The sequence below is a fragment of the Ipomoea triloba genome, chromosome 6 (genome assembly GCF_003576645.1).
Source record: "Ipomoea triloba cultivar NCNSP0323 chromosome 6, ASM357664v1".
Classification (NCBI taxonomy): domain Eukaryota; kingdom Viridiplantae; phylum Streptophyta; class Magnoliopsida; order Solanales; family Convolvulaceae; genus Ipomoea; species Ipomoea triloba.
Genome location: NC_044921.1, coordinates 22,851,686 through 22,873,580, shown reverse-complemented (window position 1 = coordinate 22,873,580; position 21,895 = coordinate 22,851,686). Strand labels below are relative to the sequence as shown.

The window sequence follows — 21,895 nt, the reverse complement described above, 5'->3', positions numbered from 1 at the left end:
CGCATTATTGCCTTTTAGAAATTGAATTAGCTCTAGCCTGTAAGAATGATATAAAAACAATCAAATCATGTGAAGCAATGAAAACGTATGTATGTGATTAGAAATCGAATGTACATTCTATGAATGGTCGGAGGAAATTTAAATTACATTCCACTTAATTCCCATCTAATTTCAAAGACAACTAAATTTTGGTTGGAGGGAATTGCAATTCTGCGGAATTGTAATTCACTCATTTTCATGAAATTAGAATCACATGTACATTTGAGATTTTAATTCTATAGATTTTAACAATAAAAAAAAGTTACCACTCTCTTTTTTAACCTAAAATTGATGTCTGATTTTCTCTTTTAGCTAATACCGTGTATTATCTTCGACAACTATCAACAAGAAAGTCGTTCTTGAGCTACCAATAATCATTCTAGCTCAACCTTAATCAAGTATGTTTTTTCTCAAAACTCTCTAATATTTTTTACAATATGTATAGTTTAAGAGATATGGTATATGAGTGGTATTTGAATTTAATATGTAATATTTTTTTGTGTACTTGTCATTTAATAATAACTAGTAAATTACCCGTGCAATGCATGGATTAATTTTTTATATTATATATTTAAATAATAAAATTAAAGGTAAAGTTATAAATAATTATAATATTTGAGAGTTTTCTTATGTAACTTGTAATGATTATTTGATTGACTAGGTTCTTATTTTTATTATTCACCCCTATATATACACTATCTACCTTATTAAGAAACATACATGATTTATTTAATACAAAATAAAGGGTTTGACTTTGTAAAATATCTAATAGTATTTATAATGGTTTATAATATTTTCTACATGAAAGAAACATCCTAAAATCATTGATAAAATATAAAATACACATGTGATATATATACTTACTTGTAAATTATCCGTGCGATGCATGGGTAATCATAATAAACTGATTAATATATTAATCAGTATTATTAAAAAAAAAAAGGAATGGTAAGATATATTAGGAAAAAGTATCAAATAATTAAAATATGATAGGAAAATTATATTAGAGAAATTATATTAGGAAATTGATTACCTAGTATCAATCCTACTAATAAATTTTCCTAACCATATATTTGTAATTACCATTATACATGGATTTAATTGAAAAATTTAATTAGAACTTATATTAATATAGTTTTGGATTATCATCTTGTCTTCTCTCAGCCCCAAGGGACACGATCGGCGATGCCAGCAGAGGCAATGCCGATAAGTCTCATACCATGTATAAGCCGTGCCGTTGTAGACGACGAATCGAAAGTATAGTCACCATAGATGGTGGCCGTTCTCTTCAAGAAGTTCAGGGAGTCCACCAGCAAGAATTTACACAAAACCAATACCACTAGAGCATATATAATATGTAATAATAATTTATTGCTAATTTTATGAATATATATACCTTTCCATTCCCATATATACTAAACATTAGAATTGAAATTCCTAGTAATTTTATTCCTCTAACTAATTCCTTCTCTTCAACCAAACGCCCTGTTATATATAAAGAACTTTGGGTTTTGTAAATATGATTTTATTTTTAGAGCTAATAAATATCCTTGGACACAATTGTCTGCACTCAATAAATTATATTATTATCTTCGAGATAGTTTTTAAATGGCAAGAACTTTGAAATTAAAACTGTTTGGAAATAATTATTCCGCTTTGTGAAATGATTGGTCAAATAAAAAAAGGTTAAAATTTATTATTTACGTAAAGTGCATTGACATGTGCATATATATATGCCAACATTCATTTCTCATAAAGTTAGAGTTATATTTTTATCATAATATTCACATACACACACATATATATAACACTAAGGTAGATGATTTGTTACATTACGAGCTAAAATGGGAGATAAAACTAAAAATAACAAAAATTTTAAGTTGATATAGTTAGATTGCACATTATATTTATGTTTATATTTTATATATGCTCAAAAAATTAAGTCCACAAATAGCCCCTAATATCAAAGTGAAAATACTAAATCCCAACAAAAAAATAACACACACAACATGGTCTAGGGCGGCCTGGCAGGGTTTAAATCAATATACAAATGAGTTTCTTCACGAGTTTTTAACAAACAAGCCTACAAATGTTCACTATAATAGGTTTTAAAATTTGTTCATTAGTTTACCTTAATAAATGAACATATATAAACAAACGGTTATTGAACATGAATAAGAGAAAAAATGATACATCTATTGCTATAAAGTAAAACTATATGATTTAAAGAAAAAAAAAAAGAAATAATATATATATATATATACACACATGCACTACATGTATATGTTTTATTGTTATAGAGAGGGGAATAAATAAAAATTGTAGTTCATTGGATCAGATACCACAGTATGGGTAAAAAAATGAAAATTCGTAGTATCATCCTAATAATAATAATAATTTATTCAAGCAAATATGATATTGAACGATACAAAATTATTATAATGCCAATAAAGAAATTAAAAACAACGTAACAAATCAAAATTTAGAACAATCAGCAGGTTTAAAGGTGACAGTCCTGGCCCCCAAATCGTAACCGACGATATAGTCTATCTCCGACAGGTTACCGAAGATGGCTATATCTGCACCAAGACTCGCCTGCGAGATGATGGTCAAACAGACCAATCCTTCTTCCACTTCAACGAAAGTACCTTTCGCCGACAACTCCACGTCAGCACCGGTGAAATGCGCAATAATTCTCGGCACCTCAAGATTGCCAGATGATGAGTAGCACAACGGGAATGTGCCTTGTGGATCACTCACCGGCGTGGCAGGGATCGCCTCTCGTACGGCCGATTCGAAGCTGGTGTATAAATCGGACGGGAGAAAGGTCAGCGTCGTTCCGGAATCAATGATGATGTTGCCTTCAACACTGGCCTGTTTAACGGCGCCCTCTCGACGGCCGCTAATCTCGGCGACAGGAGATTTGACCGTTAAGGATTTCCCGCCAACGGTGATTCGTTCCAGGTTGAGCCAGTAAAAGGTCGCCTGCTCGGGTTTTTTGATTAACGGCGTGGAAACGGCCTTAGCGCCGTTAACCACAGCGTCGGGGCCGAAACTTATATGGCTAGTGGAATTCGCATCCGTCGATAAACAGTAAGCGAATTTCCCGCCGATTTGGCGGTCCAGCTGGGCAATGATTGAGGTAACGCCGTCGCCGCCGAGGCCGACAATCCCGGAAGTGCTGTCGCTGAACGTGCCGCCGTTTTCGTGGCCGCAACCGAACAAAACTCCCTTAAACGCCGTATTACCTAAGGTGAGAGTATCCATAGCCACATCCCCGACAGTAGAGGACTGGTCTCCGTACGTGACTTGATACTGGCAAACATCGTTAACGCCACAACTGAAGCTCGTGGATGAGCTACAGGTAGACGAATCACACGGCATCGTTTTGTACGAGCTGCTCGTCTTCGGATCAAACATGGGGAGCGATTGGTTGAAGCAATTCGTGCATGGCTTGCACTGCGTCCATGTAATATCACTGCCGGTATCGGCAATCCCGTAGGTTTCAAACGGCGGGGTTCCGATGGAGTATTTCATGACGTATCCGCCCCCGGAGGGCTTCACGGTGGTTGCGAACTTTGTACTGAAATCGCCATTAATGCGATGATTGATGTACGACGCTCGTGACTGGGAATTGCGGAAGGCTTGGCGGATATATCCGAACCGTGTTTGGGAAGGGTGGCGGAAGGGGTTCTGAGGAGAGTCGGGGTGGATGAGATCAAGGGTTATGCCATTGATTTCTGCAAAAAGGAAAGCAAAAGCACAGAAGATAATGAATTTGGACGCCATTGTTGAGGAGAAAGGAGTTGAGGATTGATGAATGGGAAGCTCTACCACTGCTCACCATTTATAGTAGAGAATTATATTGAAACTATGTAGCATTTCTTTTCTGCAGAAATGGTATAAAGTTTAAATTGGGAAAATATCTTCAGTTATAGAAGAAATGTAATTGCCGTGATTAGCATTGATTCAGGGATTCTTTCCTTTCAGAAATTTAATTAGCTCTAGCTAGTAAGAGTGATATATGTTTTTGAATATTGCCTTTTTTAAAGGTATAATTACTTCAATTCGTGCAAATCAATATGGCAATACAAATAAGTCAGAAATGAAATTATATTTTGCATTGTCAAAATGTTGTGAAGTGGATGTTAATGTTACAAATTCGCCTCTCAATGGAGCAGTTTATTGACCTTATTAATTTAATAAATGGATTAGTTATAAATCACACAACCTGATTTACATACTTATCGTTATAAGGTACGACATATTTTTAGATAGGCAAAAACTTGTGTGAGACCGTCTCACCATGATACGAGTCGGGTCTGGTCGGGTCAAGATGTAAATGTATCACTTATATGCACAAACGTCATACTTATATGCTCAAATGTAATACTAATCAGGAATAAAATTTTTGTTACTTATAAGGGTAAATGTAATATTTTTAAGGGAAAATACAATACTTTACATTTCGATTTAAAAGTATTACATTTTTCCACAAAAGTATTGTATTTGCTCTTATAAGTGGGGGGCACTTGTCAACATTACTTATTATGAAAAATGTATTACTTTTTCTCTAATAAGTAACAAAAATTGTATTCTTGATTAGTATTATATTTGAGCATATAAGTATGACAGTTGCACATATAAGTGTGACATTTGCATGGTGCCTTGACCCGACCCGACACGTCTCACGAATAAGGATCCGTGAGACGGTGTCACACAAGTGTGACCTTTTTAGATAATGATGGCGGGTTGATTTTCACTGAAAAATAAGACTCGACGTATGGACAAATTGACCAGATGTCAGACATTCAACGTACACGTGTAAGCAAAATAAAATCATGTGAAGCAATGAAAACGTATGTGATTAGAAACCGAATGTACATTAAGTTCTAATGTTGTATTTCAAGAATACAAAAAAAAAATACAAATAAAAATAGCTAATGGATAATTCATGTTTTACTTCTCTCAATTAAACTTTTACCATTAAATAAAAAACAATCAGTTAAATATAAAAATGTTCAAAATCAAATCCAATCCGTCTAACTTCAAACATGTTTGTACCTTTTCTCAAAAAAGAAAATTTAATTTTGATCACCAACTATCTAAAATCAATTAATCTTCATGATGGGTGATGATCGCACGAGTAGGCTAGTCACTAGTAGTTGTCTTTCGCAAATTACACAATGCATTGTGGACCATGATCATGGCTGATACTACAGTTGTGTTGAACGGATACTGCAGTTGTGTTGAAAAGATACTGCAGTTGTGTTGAAAGGAAACTACAGTTGCGTGGAACAGAGGACATTCATCCGTTCAACACAACTGCAATATCCTTTCAACACAACTGCAATTCCATACGGATGACACGGCCTCTGTTCCGCGCAATTGCAGTTTCCTTTCAACACAACTGCAGTATTCATTCAACACAACTACAGTATCAGTTCCACACAACTGCAGTATCAGTCACGATCCATGGTCCACAATGCATTGTAGACCATGGTCCATGGTATAACGGCTGGTTATCTTTGGTCCAGTTTGATCTGAAATCTTAGGTCACGATTTTCTAACACAACTTATTCTTATATTTGAGAGATTATTATTTTTTATATGTCAATTAATTTGTAATTAATGGCGTGATTATATATATATATATATATATAGAAATTTACTTTCCTATTTTGATTGATAGCATTAAATGCTTTTAATTAGGACTTGTAAAGTGTTGAAAAATCTTTTTTATTGAAAAGAAATACATAAATTTTGTGATCCTTTTAGCAAACTCTTGTAGAAATCAAGCGGGAGGAGTGTCAATTCGGTCCCCGAAGCGATGATAATATTGCCGTCGGCGATAGCCTGCTGGGACCCAATAAGGAGCCAGCAAATTAATTGAACGTCAAATTTTTATTAGTATTTTAAAAGTCAAATTAAATTGTACACGTCAATAGGATACTCCATTGTTACTTTTTTGAGTAAGAGACATCAGCGCCTTCGCCTTCATTGAGGGTCACCACCCATATGAGGGAAACGACTACATGCCATTTGAACACAAGACGCTTAGTTGTTAATATTGGATATAATTTAAATGAATTGGATGGAACAATGGACCTAGATGACTCAATCTAGTCGCTTTAGTCTAGTACAAATTAAAACCATCACAAACCAATTCATAAATAACACAATACATGATAATCAATCATGATCGGTCAACCCAACTTATCAAGGTGACCACCACATCCACATCCTGGTTGTGAGAAGCCTGCACATTAATTGGGAGTCAAGATCAACCCTACAATTATAACTCAATTATATAGCTAGCAAAAGGGGCTTCGCGATATTGAAGTTAAGTCTGATGCGAAGAATGTTGTTCAATGGATTCAAGATGGAACTTTGGGGCGGGGTCCAATTAGACCGTACATTAAGGAAGCTAGATGGTGGCTTAATAGAGATTGGAGGATCTCTATTCGAGTGGTCTACCGACAATCTTGCTTTGATGGGTGCATATCAACAAAACGAGGGGAAGATTCTCACCTGCCCTCCCGCAAGTGATGAGGCCTATCTCAATGACTTGGCGCATGTCACATGTGCTCGCAAAGTGAGGGAGACAACCTAGTGTCCGTCTACCCCAGGGTTCCCCTCCCTTTCTGATTAAATAAAAATTCAATTCTTTAAAAAAAAAAATCGATTCTTTTAGGAGAATTAAAACTATTTACCATACTTCTCGTGTAAACTCACACTGCATAAAGAGATGATTTAAGGCCTCAACATGCAAAGAACAAAAAGGGCAACCAAGGTCGACTCCTACACCCTTTATACTTACTCTTAATTAAAATTATATATAGATGTTATAAAACTTGTTGAATTGACAGCTACAGTCCAAAACGTACACAACGAATTAAAATGCAAACTCAAATGCTAAAGAGCAAAATTAAAACTAGCCTAGATAGAAGCTTAAAATTTGGAGCAATCAGCAGGCTTGAAGGTGACTGTATGGGCTTCCAAATCATATCCAACAAGGTGATCTACCTCAAGATGAATATACCCAAGTGTTGATCTGGAATTATTGCGAAACAAGAGATACCTTCTTCCACTACTTGGAATGATCCTCGAAGTGACAACTCTAATAATAATAATTGAAGGATATAAAATTATGTGATCAATGTAAAAAAAAAAAAAAAAAAAAAGCAAAATTTAGAGCAATCAGCAGGTTTAAAGGTGACGGTCCCGGCCACCAAATCGTAACCGACGATGTAGTCTATCTCCGACAGGTTGCCGAAGATGGCAATATCTGCACCAAGTCTCGCCTGCGAGATGATGGTCAAACAGAGCAATCCTTGTTCCACTTCAACGAAAGTACCTTTCGGCGACAACTCCACGTCGGCACCGGTGAAATGTGCAACAATTCTTGGCACCGCAAGACTTTCAGTAGATGAGTAGCACAACGGGAATGTGCCTTGTGGATCACTCACCGGCGTGGCGGGGATCGCCTCTCGTACGGCCGATTCGAAACTGGAGTATAAATCGGACGGTAGAAAGGTCAGTGTCGTTCCGGAATCAATGATGATGTTGCCTTCAACACTGGCCTGTTTAACGCCGCCCTCTCGTCGGCCGCTAATTTCGGAGACAGGAGATTTGACCGTTAAGGATTTCCCGCCAACGGTGATCCGTTCCAAGTTGAGCCAGTAAAAGGTCGCCTGCTGGGGTTTTTTAATTAACGGCGTGAAACGGCCTTAGCGCCGTTAACCACAGCGTCGGGGCCGAAACTTATATGGCTAGAGGAATTCGCATCCGCCGATAAACAGTAGGCGAATTTCCCGCTGATTTGTTGGTCCAACTGGGCAATGATGGAGGTAACGCCGTCGCCGCCGAGGCCGACAATCCCGGAAGTGCTGTCGCTGAACGTGCCGCCGTTTTCGTGGCCGCAACCGAACAAAACGCTCTTAAAAGACGTATTACCTAATGTAAGAGTATCCATAGCCACATCCCCGGTAGTAGTGGACAGGTCGCCGTACGTCACTAGATACTGGCAAACATCGTCATCGCCACAACTGAAGCTAGTAGAGGAGCTACAGGTAGACGAATCACACGGCATCGTTTTGTACGAGCTACTCTTCTTCGGATCAAACATGGGGAGCGATTGGTTGAAGCAATTCGTGCATGGCTGACACTGCGTCCGTGTAATATCACTGCCGGTATCAGCAATCCCGTAGGTTTCAAACGGCGGGGTCCCGATGGAGTATTTCATGATGTATCCTCCCCCGGAGGGCTTCACGGTGGTCTCGAACTTTGTACTGAATCGCAGCCATGAATGCGATGGTTGATGTACGCCGCTCGGGACTGGGAATTGCGGAAGGCTTGGCGGATATATCCGAATCGTGACTGGGAAGGGTGGCGGAAGGGGTTAAGAGGAGAGTCGGGGTGGATAAGATCAAGGGTTATGCCATTGATTTCTGCAAAAAGCAAGGCAAAAACACAGAAGATCATGAATTTGGACTCCATTGTTGAGGATTGATGGATGGGATGGGAAGCTCTAACACGCTCACCATTTATAGGAGAGAATTATATTGAAACTACATTGCATTTCTGCAGAAATGGTATGAAGTTTAAATTGATCTTCAGTTATAGAAGAAATGTAATTGCCGTGATTATACTGCATGCATTGATTCAGGGATTCTTACCTTTCAGAAATTTAATTAGATCTAGCTAGTAAGAGTGATATATGTTTTTGAATATATATTGCCTTTTTAAAAGGTATTACTTCAATTCGTGCAAATCAATATGGCAATACAATATATATTTCCTATTTTGACCGATAACATTAAATGCTTTTAATTAGGACTTGATTTTAATTTCTTATTAATTAGTAAATATTTGATATTTTATCTAATTAAATTAAAGGAAGACTATATTATTATTATTATTGAAAAATAATACATACTAAAATGGTTTAATTTTTTCCTTTTATAATTCTTATGTTAATATTGGATATAATTTAAATGAATATGACGGGACAATGGACCTAGATGAGTCAAACTAGTCGCTTTAGTCTAGTACAAAACCATCACGTACAAACCAATTCATAAATAACATAATGCATGATAATCAATCATAATCGGTCCAACCCTAATAACCGAACTTAACATACAAGGTGACTATTAGGACTATCTGAGTTTGAGTCACGTTAGGACTAGCTATCCTACTCTAGCTGAGACTCCCCTAGTATATATATCTCCTATTACTCATCATTGTAATTGTTCAATTGAATCAATACAATATTCAGTTCTCATCTGGTATCAGCTAGCCTAGGTTTATTTTCCAATGGCTGACGGCTTTGTTAATTCTTCCGAACGGACCGTTTCTGATGCAGCTATTTCTTCTGCGGTTTCTTCTGCAACCGCTTCTCTGTCTGCTGCGCATCACTATGTTAGCATTAAGCTAACGAACAAGAATTTCTTGTTTTGGAGGACGCAGGTTATTCCGTTTCTTCGTGGGCACGACCTCATGGGTTTCGTTGATGGCACGAACTCTTGCCCTAATCGTTTTCTTCCTGTTTCTGAAGGCTCCTCCGCTGCTGCTGCTCTACCCAACCCGCTGCATGCTCCATGGGTGCGCCAAGATCAGGCGGTCCTTAGCATGTTAATCTCTTCACTTTCGTCGGAAGTTATGTACCTCGCAATTGGTTGCACCACGTCGCGTGATCTCTGGTTAGCGCTTGAGCAGGCTCTCGCTTCTTCCAGTCAAGCTCGGATTATGCATATTCTTGGACAATTGCAAACAATACGCCAAGGTGATGCCTCCGCCGTCGACTACATTGCTCGTGCACAAGTTATGGTGGAAGATCTAGCTCTTGCTGGCCGTGCGGTTCCTTTGGAGGATCAGAATATGTATATTTTCAGAGGTTTACGTCCAGAATATCATTCTATCGTAGCCTCTTTGAATGTTCGAGGTCAGCCGGTGCGTCTTCCTGAACTCGCCGATCTCCTTGGCTCGCATGAGTTCGCTACTGGTGATAGCTATGGCAGTGTTCCAGCCCCTGCAGCTGCAGCTTTTGTTGGCCAGCGTGGTAGTGGAGGTCGGTCGCGGTCTTGGCGTGGCGGATCGAATCGCCGCGGTGGGAATCAGTCACGTGGCGGTGCTGTTTTCGCCGACCAGCAGCAGCAGGGCGGTGGTGTGCAGCGTGGACGTGGCTCGCATGGCGGTGGCAGGTCAAGTGGGCGACGTGGTGGTAATTGGCAGCCTCAATGCCAATTATGTGGCAATTATGGCCATCTTGCACCAGCCTGTTTTTCTTTAATTGGCCGTGGACTCCAAGCTCATTTAACATATGCTGAGGATGCGCCGAATCTTGTGTCTGACTCGCATCTTTGGATTCCAGACACTGGGGCGACAAATCACGCGACCCCTAATATTGCTGCGCTCTCTACATCTGAAGAGTACACTGGTGGTGATGCTCTTCGAGTTGGTGATGGTACAGGTTTGCTTATTAGTCATACTGGTCATGCTTCTTTTTCTACCCCGTCTAAAGTATTTAGGATGTCTGATATTTTACATGTTCCTGGTTTGTCTTCCTCTCTTTTATCTGTGCAACGCTTTGCAAAAGATAATAAAGTCTTTTTTGAGTTTCATCCATCCTTTTTTGTTGTGAAGGATATAGCAACCAAGGCAATTCTTCTTCGCGGCAATAGTTGCTGTGGTCTCTACACGTTGCCCATTCCGAAAAACAGTCCCCGTGCGTTTATCTCGTCCCGTGCTTCCTCTTCCGTATGGCATGATCGTTTGGGACATCCTCATCAACGAGTCTTAGATCGTATTCTTCCTTTTTGTTCTGTTAGTGGTTCTAGTCGCAATAATCGTTGTCCTTCTTCTTTGTGTTCTGCGTGTCAATTGGGCAAGTCTACTCGTTTCCCTTTGCCACGTGTAGACTCTGTTAGTTCGAATATTCTTGATTTGATTTATACTGATATTTGGGGACCAGCTCCTGTTTTGTCTTCTTCTGGTTATCGTTATTTTGTTCTTTTTGTTGATGACCATTCTCGTTACACGTGGTATTATCCTATGAAATTGAAGTCTGACTTGTATGCCATTTTTGACAAGTTTCGTGCCTTAGTTGAACGGTCATTTAATCGCAAAATTAAGGCTATTCAGTCGGACTTAGGAGCTGAATACAAAAAGTTACATACTGTTCTTCTTCAGTTAGGGATTAATCATAGACAATCCTGTGCCTACACTCATGAACAGAATGGTCGTGTTGAGAGGAAGCACAGGCATATTGTCGAAACTGGTCTTACTCTTATGGCTCGTGCGTCTGTTCCATCTCGTTTTTGGGACTTTGCTTTTGAAACTACTATTTACTTGATTAATAGAATGTCATCTAGTGTTTTGCAGAATTCCAGTCCTCATTTGTTGTTATATAAATCTTCTCCCTCATACTCTTTTCTTCGTGTGTTTGGTTGTCTTTGTTATCCTCACTTGCGTCCTTATAATCGTCACAAAATGTCGTATCGGTCATCTCCTTGTGTCTTCTTAGGTTATCCTGAGTCTTTTAGGGGGTACAGATGCATGGACTTAACGACTAATAAGATTTATATCTGCAGACATGTACACTTTGACGAGAATGTGTTTCCCTTTGTTAGTAGGGTTGCTGTGCCATCTCCTCCCTCTATGCAGAAGCCGTGGGTTGAATCGGTTTTACAGGTATTGCCATCTTCTCTTGCTGATTCTGCTTAGGCTGATTCTCCTGTCACCACCACTGCTGCTCCTACTCGTCAAAGAGGACGACCCCGTGGCAAGTCCACACGTCCGACTGTTCGCCCCATGCAATGGCTACAAGGAGTCGGTCTGTGGCTCCACTTTTAGCTCTCTCTGCTCAGGCTTGTCCTACCGAGCCCACTTGCTACACTCTGGCAGTTAAATTTTCTGAATGGCGAGAGGCAATGGATCTGGAGTTCAATGCACTTTTGCACAATCAGACTTGGGTTCTAGTTCCTCCTCGCCCAGGTATGAATGTGATTGGGTGTAAGTGGGTTTTTCGTACTAAACGTAAAGCTGATGGTTCAATAGAGAGGCATAAGGCGAGACTTGTGGCGAAAGGGTTTAATCAAGTTCCTGGTCAGGACTTTTTTGACACATTTAGTCCGGTTGTGAAACCCACTACAGTCAGATTGCTTTTGAGTTTGGCTATTTCCTCAGGTTGGGTGGTTAGGCAGCTTGACGTACACAATGCATTTTTGAATGGTGATTTGGCTGAGACTGTTTATATGCGTCAACCACCCGGGTATGCTGATGCTCAATTGCCTGATCACGTTTGTCTGTTGAGGCGTTCCTTATATGGCTTAAAGCAAGCTCCACGAGCTTGGTTTAATCGGCTGCATACTTTTTTACTCTCTGTTGGGTTTATAGCTTCAAAGACTGATGTGTCATTATTCTATTACTCTCGTGGTTCTGCATGTGTGTATCTTTTAGTATATGTTGATGACATTTTGGTAATGGGGACTGATGAGCTACTAGTGTCTGATTTACTCTCTAAACTGTCTAATGCTTTCAAAATTAGAGATCTTGGTGAACCTGGTTTCTTTCTTGGAATTGAGCTAGTCAAAACTAGCAATGGTGTTATTCTTTCTCAGCAGCGGTACATGTCAGACATCTTGAAACGGGCTGGAATGACTGATTGTAAACCTCTCGCCACTCCTATTTCTACATCGAAAACTCCATTGCTTAATTCAGATTCATATGAAGATCCAACGAAATACAGGAGTTTGGTCGGTGCTCTCCAGTATCTCACAATTACACGGCCAGACTTATCCTTTGCGGTCAATCAATTGTGTCAACATATGCATGCTCCAATATTGTCTCACTGGGAGCAGCTAAAACGAGTGCTCAGGTATGTCAAAGGCACCCTCTCATTCGGCTTGCGTGTAACTCAGTCAAATTCTAGAGAGCTTCATGCTTTCTCTGATTCTGACTGGGCTGGTTGTCCTGAGGACCGTAAATCTACTAGTGGGTATGCAGTGTTTCTTGGCACCAATCTTATCTCTTGGGTGTGCAAGAAACAGAAGACAGTTGCAAGATCATCCACGGAAGCTGAGTATAAAGCCTTGGCTGATGTTTGTGCTGAGGTCATATAGATCATGTTTTTGCTGCGTGAGATCAAAATTGATGGCATCCTTACTCCCAAATTATGGTGTGACAATCTTGGTGCTACTTATATGTGTGCGAATCCAATTTTTCATGCAAGAACTAAGCACGTGGAGATTGACTACCACTTTGTTAGAGATAGGGTTGCCAATGGAGATATTCAGGTTAACTTTATTTCCACAAAAGATCAATTAGTTGATATCTTTACAAAAGCTTTGCCTAGTCCTAGATTTTCTTTTCTTAGGGACAAGCTTCAGGTTAGTAGTTTACCCTNCATCGAAAACTCCATTGCTTAATTCAGATTCATATGAAGATCCAACGAAATACAGGAGTTTGGTCGGTGCTCTCCAGTATCTCACAATTACACGGCCAGACTTATCCTTTGCGGTCAATCAATTGTGTCAACATATGCATGCTCCAATATTGTCTCACTGGGAGCAGCTAAAACGAGTGCTCAGGTATGTCAAAGGCACCCTCTCATTCGGCTTGCGTGTAACTCAGTCAAATTCTAGAGAGCTTCATGCTTTCTCTGATTCTGACTGGGCTGGTTGTCCTGAGGACCGTAAATCTACTAGTGGGTATGCAGTGTTTCTTGGCACCAATCTTATCTCTTGGGTGTGCAAGAAACAGAAGACAGTTGCAAGATCATCCACGGAAGCTGAGTATAAAGCCTTGGCTGATGTTTGTGCTGAGGTCATATAGATCATGTTTTTGCTGCGTGAGATCAAAATTGATGGCATCCTTACTCCCAAATTATGGTGTGACAATCTTGGTGCTACTTATATGTGTGCGAATCCAATTTTTCATGCAAGAACTAAGCACGTGGAGATTGACTACCACTTTGTTAGAGATAGGGTTGCCAATGGAGATATTCAGGTTAACTTTATTTCCACAAAAGATCAATTAGTTGATATCTTTACAAAAGCTTTGCCTAGTCCTAGATTTTCTTTTCTTAGGGACAAGCTTCAGGTTAGTAGTTTACNCACAAAAGATCAATTAGTTGATATCTTTACAAAAGCTTTGCCTAGTCCTAGATTTTCTTTTCTTAGGGACAAGCTTCAGGTTAGTAGTTTACCCTGCGCTTTTCTTAGGGACAAGCTTCAGGTTAGTAGTTTACCCTGCGCTTGAGGGGGGGACAAGCTTCAGGTTAGTAGTTTACCCTGCGCTTGAGGGGAAGTATTAGGACTCTCTGAGTTTGAGTCACGTTAGGACTAGCTATCCTACTCTAGCTGAGACTCCCCTAGTACATATATCTCCTATTCCTCATCATTGTAATTGTTCAATTGAATCAATACAATATTCAGTTCTCATCGTGACCACCACATACATCCGCATCCTGGCCTGCACATTAATTGGCCTGGGAGTCAAAAATCAACCATACAATTGTAACTCAATTATATACCAAATTTCAAATTTTTTTAGGAGAATAAAACTATTTACCCATACTTCTCGTGTAAACTCTCACTGCATAAAGAGATCAGATGATTTAAGGTGTCAACATGCAAATTAAAGAACAAAAAGGGCAACACCCTTTATACTATTATTAATTAAAATTATAGATGTTATAAAACTTATTGAATTGACAGCTACAGTCCAAAACGTACACCAACGAATTAAAATGCAAACTGATGAAATGCTAAATAGCAAAAACTAGCCTGGATAGAAGCTTAATTAAAATTTGGAGCAATCAGCAGGCTTGAAGGTGACTGTCTGGGCTTCCAAATCATATCCAACAAGGTGATCTACCTCGGACAGGTTGCCGAAGATGAATATACCCAAGTGTTGATCCGGAATTATTGTGAAACAAGAGATACCTTCTTCTACTTCCTGGAATGATCCCCGAGGTGACAACTCTATATCCCCACCAGAAAAATGTGCAACAATTTTCGGCACTGTAATTTTATCACTTGTCGAGTAGCATAGCCCTCGAGGATCATCTAGGGGAGTCGCCGGGATCTGTTTCATAAGTTCCGATTTCAGACTATTGAACATATAGGTCGGGATGATAGTCATCGTCGTCCCTGAATCAATGATAACGTTGCCGCTGGCCGCGGCCTGATTGCCGATGTCGGAAGGGGAAGATTGCTTCACCGGGAAGTTTTTGTCGCCGGCGCTCATGCTTTCTAAGGTGAGCCAGTAAAATATAGTTTTGTCAAGGCTTAAAGAGAAGGGAATTGAAACTGCATCAGGACCGGTAACAATGGCGTCTTTTCCGAAACTTATATAGCTTTTGGAATCAGGCTGAGGAGACAGGCAATAAGCGAATTTTCCGGAGATTTCGTTACTCAACTGCTTGACGATCGACACGTTGGAGTATCCGAGCCCGAAAATTCCGGAGGTCACGTTCGGGAAGCCGGAATTGTTGTGGCCGCAGCCGAACATCACGTTCGTGAAGGAGCCGTCGCCGATTGTTAGGGTATCGGTAGCCACATCGCCGGCGGTATGGGACAGGCCGCCGTAGATCACGTAATACTGGCAAACTTTTTGGTCGGAACAGGGAGTGCCGAAGATAGAACATTTATCCGAATCGCACGACGTCGTCTTGTACGAATTGCTATTCTTCGGGTCAAATATGGGCGGGATTTGCGGGAAGCAATCCGTGCACGGTTGGCACTGAGTCCACGTGAAGTCGCTGCCGGTATCGGCGATGCCGTAGGATTCAAACGGCGGCGTACCAATAGAGTACTTCATGAAATATCCGCCCCCGTAGGGCATCATATCGGTCTTGAATTTGAAAGAATCGTTGACTCCGAGGCGATTCTGGATAAAGGCGGCGCGTGATCGAGTGTTGTTATACGCCTGTTGGATCCAATCAAATCGGTTGCTGGAAGGGTTGCGATTAGGGTTTGAAGGGGAGTTAGGGTGTATGAGCTTAACAGTGACGCCATTAATGGTTTGAGCAGATAGCAAAGCAAAAACAGACGTCAAAACCACAATTAAACCCATGGATTTAGACGGCATCGCTCGCCAGCTGAAGTATGAAGATTATAGTGGAATAACACAAATCTTACAACTCTGTCCAATTTATATATGGACATTCATGCAAGAATTTGGAAAACAATGTCGGCAATTAAACGTTTCAATTTAGAATATTTTCTATTTTCCTGTTGAGCTTTAACCAATTTCCATGATATTAGAAATTTTATCTAAATATTAACTCATTATCTTCGTATATGATTTCTTGTATTAAATATTTTGGATTCCACCAATTCTACCACCCAATTTGCCATGCTTTGGCTAGGCAGCTGGCTCTCAGTTTGACTTTCCCACCTGAAATGATATACCCGCCTAATTGTATTTGCTCTTTCATACAGTAATGTATTTTGAATTTTTGGCTTTCAAAAAAAATTGAAACTTTTTATAAAAAATCTCACAGTTTAATTGAGTATTTATTTCAGAATTGATTAATTAGAAGAGGGAATAAATTCAGTCACACTGTCAATTCATTACATACTCTAGGTTTTGTAACGACGACATTTATAAGGAAGAAAAAAAAAGATATCCGTGTATATTAAGGATATGCATACCATTATTGTTGATTCAAAAATTTATATTATCTATATATAGAGTTGTCAAAACTAACAAACTTGTTGAGAATGGCTCGTTTAATTAGTTTTAAAGCATATTGGCCTAGTTTTATATATTCTCAGCTTGGTCCGTTTAACCTATAAATTAAATGGACTAACCCATGTAACCCACGGGTGGGCTAATATAACCCATCCCCTCGTAATTAAAATTTTATATTTTAATTTTAATATGTAAAATTTTTCATTAAAGTAAAAATTTGAACCTCCTGAAGGTTAACTCATCCATATTATAACGAATTCTTCAAATAATACTGTCCAGTTTCATTTTGTATATATTTTTTTGTTTATATATATATATATATATATATATATATATATATATATATATATATATATATATATATATATATANTATATATATATATATATATATATATATATATATATATATATATATATATATATATATATATAACATTTAGACAAACATTACACACACAATTTATATATAAGGCAAAAGGGTCAAATAGACCCATGCACTAACACTGATTGTTCATCCAGCACCATGAACTAAAATATGGTCCATCTAGGTCATTATACTCCTAATTATTTTTCATCTAGCATTTTTAGCCTATTTCTAACAAGTAACCCATCTAATTTGATGACATGGAAAAATAAAATTAGAAAAAATGATGACATGTTATTTATATGGATGTTTTGGATGATTTCTACCATATTTCATTAATGAAAAAAAAAATTTCTTGCAATGAAATAGGGTAGAAATCAAAATTGTTATATAAAGTTTTAATTACATGAGTGTATGTATAGCGGGTATTCACTATCGTTCGGCAATAAGATTTCATGGAAATCGATATATGAAAAATTAAATTATTTTTATAATAACTTAAGATATATTGTATTGGGTAAATTTTATTTTATTTTTAAAATAAATTAATATTTTTGGATTTTTGGATAATTGAATAACATGAAAAATTAAATTATTTTTATAATAACTTAAGATATATTGTATTGAGTAAATTTTATTTTATTTTAAAAATAAATTAATATTTTTGGATTTTTGGATAATTGAATAACTTAAAATATTGTATTTTTGGATGATTTATTGAAAAGAAATAGGACAGAAATCAAAGTTGCTATATAAAGTTTCAACTACAGTGTACTGTGTATGTATAGCGAGGTATTCAATATCGTTCGACAATGAGATTCCATGAAAATTAATATATAAAAATTAAATTATTTTTTAAAAAATAATAAAATTTACCCAATATAATATCTTAAGTTATTATATTTAATTTTAATATATCGATTTTCATGAAATTTAATTGCCGAACAACTTTGAATATCCCACTATACATACACAGTCGTGCAGTACACTGTAACTAAAACATTATATAACAACTTCAATTTCTACCCTATTTCATTGCAAGAAATCATTTTCTTCATTAATGAAATAGGGTAAAATCATCCAAAACATTCATATAAATAACATGTCATCATTTTTTATTATTTTATTTTTCCATGTCAACAAATTAGATGGGTTACTTGTTAGAAATGAGCTAAAAATGCTAGATGAAAAATAATTACGAGTATAATGACTTAGGTGGACCATATTTTAGTTCACGGTGCTGGATGAACAATCAATGATAGTAAATGGGCCTATTTGACCCTTTTGCCTATATATAATTAAAATAATCAATTATATATATTAATATGATTAATATTACTTTATCTAATTATGAATTAATATATATTACATGTAGTACATATTAGATTATATAAAGTCTGTTATATATAATCTGTTCTATATAAAATTATAAACTACATATGTAATAAAATTTAAAACCCTATAATGCAAGGGTGAAAATCTGCGCATTATTATCGTGTTTGACCAGTCAACACAATGACTTCGGTACATTTTTTCTTACTTTGGTCTAACTGCCCAGTTTTATACCCCATGTACATACTAATTGTTACTAGCAGGAACCTCCTATTGATGATGTTATAAAACTTATAGAATTCACTATTACAGTCCAAAATACTATAAAAACCTATCACGGTTATAGACCAAAACATCTAATAGCCGCGAAAGGGATCTTCAACCCTACAATTGCAATCCAATTACATAGCAAAATTCATTGACTAGAATACAATAGTATAGCATTACTCTCAATTAAAATGACGTTATAAAACTTATAGAATTAAGGATTACCGTCCAAACACTGTAGGTATTAAAATGTAAACCGAAATGCTAAATAGATAAAACTAGCCTAGCTAGCTAGCTAGAGCTTAAAATTTGGAGCAATCAGTAGGTTTGAAGGTGACGGTCTGCGCCTCCAAATCATATCCAACAAGGTAATCTACTTCGAACAGGTTGCCGAAGATGGAGATACCCAAGTCTGTATGTGGAATTATAGTGAAACAAGAGATACCTTCTTCTACTTCTTGAAATGATCCTCGAGGTGACAGCTCTACATCGGCACCGGAAAAATGTGCAACTATTTTTGGCACTTCAATTTTATCAATTGTCGAGTAGCATAGATCGAATGAGCCTTGAGGATCATCTATCGGAGTTGCCGAGATCTGTTTCGTCAACTCCGATTTCAAACTATCGAACACATCAGACGGGAGGATTGTTAGCGTCGTTCCTGAATCAATGATAATGTTGCCATTGGCTGAGGTCTTCTTAATGCCAACGCGCCGACCACCAACGTTAGAAGAGAAAGATTGCTTCAATGGGAAGCTTTGGTTGCCGACGCTCATGCTTTCTAAGGAGAGATAGTAAAATGTAGGCTGGTCAGGGCTTATGGAGAAGGGAGTTGAAACGGCACCAGTACCCTTAACTATGGCATCTGTGCCGAAACTTATATGGCTTTTAGAATCAGGCTGGGAAGACAAAAAATAAGCGAATTTTCCGCCGACATCTTTACCCAACTGTTTAACGATGGAGATGTCGGAGTTTCCGAGACCAACAATGCCGGAGGCATTGCCCAAGAACGTACCACTATTTTGGTGGCCGCACCCGAACACCACGTTTTTAAAGGAAGCATCGCCAATGGTGACAGTATCGATCGCCACGTCACCGACGCTTTTGGAACTATCACCGTAGGTTAAATTGTACTGGCAAACGTTTTGGTCGGAACAGGCACCAACGCTAGAGCCGACAAGAGCACATGCATCTGAGTCGCACGAGGCCGTCTTGTACGATTTGCTGTGCTTCGGATCAAATACGGGCAAGCTTTGCCAGAAGCATTCAATGCATGGTTCGCACTGAGTCCAGGTGACGTCACTACCTGTATCGACGATGCCGTAGGTTTCAAATGGCGGCGTACCTATGGAGTATTTCATCACGTACGCTCCCCCATCTGACGTTATATCGGTCTTGAATTTGGCTGAACCGCCGCCAAGGTGACTTTGGATAGAGGCGGCGCGTGATCGAGTGTTGTTATACGCCTGCCGGATCCAATGAAACTGATTGTTGGAAGGGTTGCGATTAGGGTTTGAAAGAGAGTTAGGGTGGATGAGTTCAACCCTGAAACCATTAATGGTTTGAGTAGAAAGCATAGTAAAAACAGACAACATCAAAAACACGGTTAAATCCATGGATTTCAACGCCATCGCTAGCTGAAGTATGAGGATTGGGATGACAAAGATCTCACTACTATATTCATTTTTATAAACGAACATTGATTCAAGAATTTGGAAAGAAATCTCGAATATTTAGAGATTTACAACATTTTCTATTTTCTCTCTTCAACTTTAATTATTTTTCAATTATAAAATATGAAATTATTATAAATTTAATTATTTCCTTGTATTAAAACGCAAATGTTGACATCACGAGCACGATGAGATGATATTGAGTGGGGTAGACATGGGTAGCTAGGTTTCACAATTATGTAACTTATATGAAATTACGTTGACCTAGTAATTTTAACCTCGATTGTTAATGAGTTAAATAACTGATGAAATCGTCAATACACAAAAATTAATGGGTTTATATTGATCAACCACCATAGTTGGACAAAGAGCATGGTATAAATTCATCAACCTGTTAATAATGAGTACACTAGGTAAACCCTCTTCTTATGCCCCTATCCAACAATAGAGCACGAGGAGGCCAGGTAAACCAATGGGGCGGGTAAAAATTAAACTAGCTTAAACCAAAAAAAATTAACTTGTAACATTGTAATTTGCGATTACAAAGTTAACAACTTAACCAACTTGATTAGGATTGCACCAATTCGATCTATTGCCAATTTGCCATATATGATTATTGCACCACACACGGTATATGTTACGTGGGTTAAATATTGATCTATATTTAATACGAGTATCAATGCATAAAATATTAAAATTATTCACAATTAGATATTCTCCAAATTTGCCTTTTCGGCTTTGAGTATTAAAAATAAAATAAAAAACTATTAATGGCCTGGAATATATATAATGCTATTACGGATTACATCTTAAGTTTTGGCAAACGTGAATTTCTAGCTGTACTGGTCCATTCTTAATCCTGGCCAATTATAATAATGCTATTACATCTAAAAATGGTATTGCCGTAATTTGCCACACAAACATTATACACACACAATTTATATATAATTAAAATAATCAACTATATATGTTCATAATATTAATTAATATGATTAATATTACTTCATCTAATTATGAATTAATATAATTATATAATCAAAATATATTACATGAACTACATATTAGATTATATAAAGTCTGTTATATATAATCTATATAAAGTTATAAACTATATATGTAATAAAACTTAAAAACCTATAAATATTTAAATTAATAAGTTATGCTCATGATTATTACAAAATATAAATATGAAATATAAACTATACATATTAGTGTTTAAATATAAGTTAAATCAATTATAAGTATATTATAAATGAATATGTAAATATTAAATAAAGTTTGTTTATATATATATATTATTTGCATAATTTGTAAATATTAAATAAAACCATTTTCGCCAAAAAATTAAGTATTTTCGTATAACCCGCGTATTTATGGTATGTATAATGTATATTGCAATCATTATTTCTGCATATTTCTCCCAAGTTTTCCCTTTGGATGATTATCATCGTCTTTACCCAACACAAGAAGCATTGGGACAAAGGTGAGAAACACGACGGAGTTTATAATGCAGCCCG

At 37.5% G+C, this 21,895-nt stretch overlaps 4 protein-coding genes across 4 annotated transcripts; all 4 read right to left on the bottom strand.

Annotated features, from left to right (window-relative positions):
• Positions 1–2,514: 2,514 nt before the first annotated feature.
• LOC116023683 (aspartic proteinase CDR1-like) lies at positions 2,515–3,828 on the bottom strand. Its single transcript, XM_031264686.1, has one exon. The coding sequence runs from the start codon at positions 3,826–3,828 to the stop codon at positions 2,515–2,517; it is 1,314 nt and encodes a 437-aa protein (XP_031120546.1).
• Positions 3,829–7,750: 3,922 nt separating this feature from the next.
• On the bottom strand, positions 7,751–8,284 carry LOC116023682 (aspartic proteinase CDR1-like). The gene has a single exon (XM_031264684.1). The coding sequence runs from the start codon at positions 8,282–8,284 to the stop codon at positions 7,751–7,753; it is 534 nt and encodes a 177-aa protein (XP_031120544.1).
• A 6,449-nt stretch (positions 8,285–14,733) lies between these two features.
• On the bottom strand, positions 14,734–16,134 carry LOC116023681 (aspartic proteinase CDR1-like). Its single transcript, XM_031264683.1, has one exon. It carries the CDS (start codon positions 16,132–16,134, stop codon positions 14,845–14,847), a length of 1,290 nt encoding a protein of 429 aa, XP_031120543.1. The 3' UTR covers positions 14,734–14,844.
• A 2,873-nt stretch (positions 16,135–19,007) lies between these two features.
• On the bottom strand, positions 19,008–20,336 carry LOC116023680 (aspartic proteinase CDR1-like). The gene has a single exon (XM_031264682.1). The coding sequence runs from the start codon at positions 20,334–20,336 to the stop codon at positions 19,008–19,010; it is 1,329 nt and encodes a 442-aa protein (XP_031120542.1).
• Between the last annotated feature and the right edge of the window lie 1,559 nt (positions 20,337–21,895).

Excerpts from the sequence above, each read along its gene's own strand:
- LOC116023683 (XM_031264686.1), bottom strand. The coding sequence starts at position 3,828 with ATGGCGTCCAAATTCATTATCTTCTGTGCTTTTGCTTTCCTTTTTGCA.
- LOC116023682 (XM_031264684.1), bottom strand. The coding sequence starts at position 8,284 with ATGAAATACTCCATCGGGACCCCGCCGTTTGAAACCTACGGGATTGCT.
- LOC116023681 (XM_031264683.1), bottom strand. The coding sequence starts at position 16,134 with ATGCCGTCTAAATCCATGGGTTTAATTGTGGTTTTGACGTCTGTTTTT.
- LOC116023680 (XM_031264682.1), bottom strand. The coding sequence starts at position 20,336 with ATGGCGTTGAAATCCATGGATTTAACCGTGTTTTTGATGTTGTCTGTT.